This window comes from Triticum dicoccoides, chromosome 6A (genome assembly GCF_002162155.2).
Source record: "Triticum dicoccoides isolate Atlit2015 ecotype Zavitan chromosome 6A, WEW_v2.0, whole genome shotgun sequence".
NCBI lineage: Eukaryota > Viridiplantae > Streptophyta > Magnoliopsida > Poales > Poaceae > Triticum > Triticum dicoccoides.
Window position 1 is genome coordinate 450612101 of NC_041390.1, and position 4897 is coordinate 450616997.

The 4897-nt window shown below is 49.3% G+C and overlaps 1 protein-coding gene and 1 non-coding gene across 2 annotated transcripts; both read left to right on the forward strand.

Annotated features, from left to right (window-relative positions):
• The first annotated feature begins 513 nt into the window (after positions 1 to 513).
• On the forward strand, positions 514 to 3448 carry LOC119319276. Its single transcript, XM_037593765.1, has 4 exons — positions 514 to 687; positions 1509 to 1665; positions 1768 to 1917; positions 3276 to 3448. Exons 1-4 carry the CDS (start codon positions 514 to 516, stop codon positions 3446 to 3448), a joined length of 654 nt encoding a protein of 217 aa, XP_037449662.1.
• On the forward strand, positions 2132 to 2218 carry LOC119319728. The gene has a single exon (XR_005154595.1). It is a non-coding gene; the product is annotated as a small nucleolar RNA R24 (small nucleolar RNA).
• Positions 3449 to 4897: the final 1449 nt, after the last annotated feature.

The window sequence follows — 4897 nt, forward strand, 5'->3', positions numbered from 1 at the left end:
TAGAGCGATTTGGGTTGGCGGCGGCGGCTGGAGCTTGCAGGTGGCGGATCCGTATGCGGCACGAGCTGGGCAGGCGGGTGACAAGGCGTGGGTCGCCGGTGATGACAAGCAAGGCGGAAAGCGCCCGAACCAGGATGGATAGAGGCCACGGCCTTGCACGCCTCTACCTCCTCTGCTGCCAAGCGCGTGGCCCGCCTTCATCTCCTCCACCCCGCCGGCAAACCCAGCCATCGAAGCTTCCCCTCACACACCTCTTCCCTGCTCGTCCTCCTCTTGGTTGGATTGGGCGCCGCTGGTGCGCTCGTTCACCTCCCATGGACGGAGCAGAAGGTGGCCGGGGCAACGCGAGCGAAGCAGAGTAGCACGGCACGAGTTAGCGGGCATGGGGGCGCGAAGCAGAGGCAAAGGCGGCGGCTAGCGACGGACTTGGCACGACGGCGGCGATCCGATCGGGTCAGAACGAGGCAGGGGTGATGTGGTGGAGGCCCGGCGGCGCGGCTTCCTGCGGGTGCCATGGCGTTGGGTGGGCTCCTGTACACATCCGAGACAGAGAGGGAAAGATGGTGGCGAGGTCGGACGGTTCACCGGGGCGGCGACGGTTGCCGAGACGACATGGCAGGGAGGCGGTGTCGCGGGGCTGCTGGTGGCGGGGACAAGAGGAAGGCGGCAACACTGTCGGCCGGTCGGGTGACACAAACCAGGCCACGGGTGGCGCGGCCACTCCGGCGAGTACGAATAAGGGCTTAACCACAAGGTGATCCATTCATCTCTACTCTTTTCTTACTTACCCTGGTCCTCATGCGCCGTGTTCTTCAGCTACAGAAATCGCTCATTCTCCATGTTATTGAGTCCATCTGAAGTTCAACACTTAGATCTTGTGCTCTGCATTACCTGATATTTCATCTGATTGAGGGTAGTGGATTTGCCCTTCCTATAATCAGCGACACACGACTCCTCCTCCTAGCCCCGGATCTTTTGCCCTTTGCCACCTGCGACCGTGGTTTCGATGATCCACGACGCGATAGAGCTTGAGCGGGCTCCTCGAGAATATCGGTCTTGTGAAGGCTCGTCATGCTGCTGCCGAAGTTGAGGCTGAGGCCATCGACCGGCGCAAGATCGAGCAACAGAGGCTGAGGCCCACCGGGAGCTGGAGCAGATTCTTCATACGATGGAGTTGAGTGACCCACTCATCGATCCTAGATGTGCTCAGGTGAAGCTAGGGATGCGATCCATCCTTCTCGGAGCGGATGAATCAACAGAGGATTCAACCGGTCCAACAAGTGAATTCAGGCTTGATTAATTAGCATTGGCATACGAGTGTCTTGTGCACATGTAGTTTAGCATTAAAGCTTCACCGATGCAGTATTTTACCCATATATCCATTTGCAATCAACATCCTTTTTTGCTTCAAATGGTCAAATGTTGCCTTAATATTGTAGGATACCGGTCTCGTGCTGCTTCGTGCTAGCTGTAGGATCCGATGTTTATCTGTTCTTTTGGTGATATAGGCCAAGGGAAATGACTACCGTTCCAAGGTCTCTGGTCTGGGAGCTTGTGAAGAAGAGCAAGTGCTTCTTGATCAAGCGGTTTGGCAACTGCAATGCCAAGGTCCAGTTTCGCAAGGACCAAACGACCTCTACAATGTCTGTTACTACAAGTTCTCAGGTCCGTAGCTCTTTACACTTGCACTGTTCTTGGCGGGCTCAAAGCTGTTTATTAGTTCCTCTGCAAGGCGCTAACTTGTTGTGGTCTGATGTGGTTTTTTAGGCTTAGCAAACAGCAAGACCGTGGCGGTCCAGCCATCAGCGGGAGAGGAGAAGGCTGTTGTCCTATCCACAAGCAAGACCAAGAAGCAGGACACCCATGCCAAGCTGTTGCACAAGACTCTAATGCGCAAGCAGTTCCGCAAGATGGCAGGTCTGTCCAGAACCAGGTACTAACAGCACAAAAATTCTTACTTGAAAAGTTAGAATGCACATGTTATGCTTGGTTTCTATGCTGCAACTCATTTGTATGTGCACCTGCTCTTATATACATTTAACTATTTTTCTGGATTGTACTATTAACATTTAAGAAGTTTTTCTGTCATTGGGGAATCTGTTTTGGTCTTTTTTAATTGGTAACCAAATGTATTGCTGTGATGAGCCGTAACAATAAGGATAACAACGGATCAATTGGTTATTCAATGAAATGCTTTTTACGCTTGGCATTTAGCTCAACCGATTAATAAAATTGTTTTTGTTGTATATTAGATTATTATGTAAACAAATTTCACGTTTAGTGAGCACATATTAGATTACTTTCACCCGTTGCAACGCAAGAACATGGAGTTATTCTCGTGTTAAATTTTTGTCGGGGGTTGGGTGCGACATATGCCAAAGGATGACTTATCATGGTGGGGGCGAGTAGAACGTCGCCGGTGCCTGGAAACGGGATGAGGCGTAGACATGCACGCCGGCGAATCTTACCCAGCTTCAGGGCTCTCCGGGGAGATAACACCCCTACTGCTGCTCTGCGGGGTCTCCGCATGATCACTATGGCAAAGTGTTTACATGATCGCTCCTTGAGCTGTTTCCTGGAGGTAGGAGAGGGCGAGGCTAGCTCTCTCCCTCCTATATGATCTGGTCTAAAGCTAATAGGTTCCAACCCTTTGCATGGGTGCCCTGGGGGGTTTATATAAGCCTACCCCAGGGGTACAATGGTAATCTGACTGGACACGGGCCCAGCCGTCAGTGTCTCCGACCTCCGTCTTCTCCGCCGACTGCTGGGGCCCGCCGACTGGTGGGCCCCGCCGACTGGCTAGGTACGGAGCCGACAGGCCGCGTCCGCCGCGGGCGGGTCTTGCCGGCTGCTGATCACTGTAGCCGTGCCTCTGATGACGCGGGCTTGGTCATGGAGTCATGACAACAGCCCCGCCGCCTGGCGGACGATCACTATTGCCACTCTCCGTCACATCTGATTAATGGCGTGCGGGCCCGGGGGAGGATCTGGCCGACACCCGGGAGCTGACTCCCAACGAGTCCGACCGGTGGCGCACTTGTTGTCTTTTAGGGTCCCGCTGGCTGGTGGGGCCCGCTGCCCCAAGGCCGTACGGACAAGCCGTCATGGGCGCAAGATTCGGTCCACCGGTGTTGATGGCAGGGCTGGCATGGCAACAGTGCCACGCCGCACGGAGATCTCCACGAGTACGGTGTACTGTAGCCATGCCTGCCTTGGAAAAGGGGTGGGAGCAGTCTTCACTGTAGCCACTCCTCTGTCCTATCCCTCTTGATGAGGACATGGGGTTTTGCTAGAGTTGCGGGCCGACTCCCCAAAGCCGACTTCTCTGGAAGTTGCCAGTCAGGAGTCGGCTTATCCTGAAGTCGTCCCTGGGACTCGGCCGCGAGTGGGCAGTCGGCCGTCTTGCCGTCGTCTTCTTAGAAGGCGGCTTTTCGTCCTGGAGTCTTGAGGGGCGCAGCCTGCCCCGATGTATTGAAAGGTTCTGGGGCTCGGGTTGACCTACCCGTGGCCCATTACTCCGACAATTTTCTAATGATGAGAATGAGCTAGCCAACATCGCTGAGCTGCTGAAATTGCGCAAATTTGGTGTAGTTATTCATGGTAGAAATTCCAAATTAAGTGGTATATTTTTCCAGATTAAGAAACTGCATACACGCCTTCGTCAATGCATAATCGAACAGCCGTCAGGTGCTGATGAGTGGACTACTGAAGTCGGGGAAACACACTTAAGTTTGTTATCCACTATTTCTTCAGAAGCTAAACATCAGTGGCATCATAAGTGGGCTTCCTCATTTAATTCAAGAGATCTATCAAGTTGCAAAGATAACAAGAATGAACATGAAATATCTAAAAGCAGATGACCCGAGTATCCTCTACTACTTTGGTTTAGGTGCTATTTATCTTACTCTGTGTTGAAATATGTTTTTCTTCCATAGATGCAAAGCATCCAGGATGTGATAAATCATACACTGTAGAATGGCAAGGAGACCTTCTGTGACTGGATAATGACATTTATATGTGGTTCAAGTCTTTTCACGGTGCAGTTGAACAAGAGAATTCTATCAAAGACAAGTGCCCTTTCAATATTGACATTGTTCTTTCTTCAGTGTAGATTCATGATATCACATGATTAAACATGCCAATTTTTTAACTTGATTTAGTTGTCTATATTATGCTCTATGTGCTATTACCAACAAAAATAGTACACCATAATATAAAATGTTATTACATGGATGAAGGGAGATTTTTAGCCTGCAAAGCAACAAATCTATGCCCGGTGTGGCAATAATGTGTTTGTACCAGTTAAGGGAGAATTTATTTTTCACACTTTAAGAAACATGTCCTGTTTCTTCCCCATCATTTAAGTGTGTGGCATTCTTCTTTGTTTATGTTGCTAATAGGATATATTTGATTATGATGATGTTTCATACTGCTCCTATGGAGTCCCTCTTTGGACTGTTGGACGTGTATATCCAACGAGACTACTTTTCCGATTGTTGGCTGAAGCTATCACTATGACTGGAAATTTCTTTTCAGTCAAGTAAATTTATATGCTCAACAGAAACCAACGACAGGTCAAAACTTATCGGCAGTTTGCAATCTTTATTAGACTATGCCTAATCCAATGGTTAGACAATGTTGTTATAGTTAGGCAATATAGAAAACATAGTCATGATTTATGTAGATTGGGCAGTCCCTTCAAAATGCATTTTTCAATCTTGAGTGGACAATTATATGTTTTCTTATAGAAAATTGAATATATGTTTGATGAATTGACTGATTGTTTTTGTCCTATCAGATTAAACTTGGTCTTAATTTGAAGGTACAATTTAGGCTGCTGGTGCTGGTTTGTTTATTGTGCTCCATTCGTCCAAAAATACTTGTCATCAAAATGGAT

What these genes read in the sequence shown, in the direction of transcription:
- LOC119319276 (XM_037593765.1), top strand. Translation starts at nt 514, where the DNA reads ATGGCGTTGGGTGGGCTCCTGTACACATCCGAGACAGAGAGGGAAAGA. An exon ending in CTGTTACTACAAGTTCTCAG is followed by an intron (nt 1,666 to 1,767) that starts GTCCGTAGCTCT and finishes GTGGTTTTTTAG; the next exon opens with GCTTAGCAAACAGCAAGACC. An exon ending in GCAGTTCCGCAAGATGGCAG is followed by an intron (nt 1,918 to 3,275) that starts GTCTGTCCAGAA and finishes CCTCTTGATGAG; the next exon opens with GACATGGGGTTTTGCTAGAG.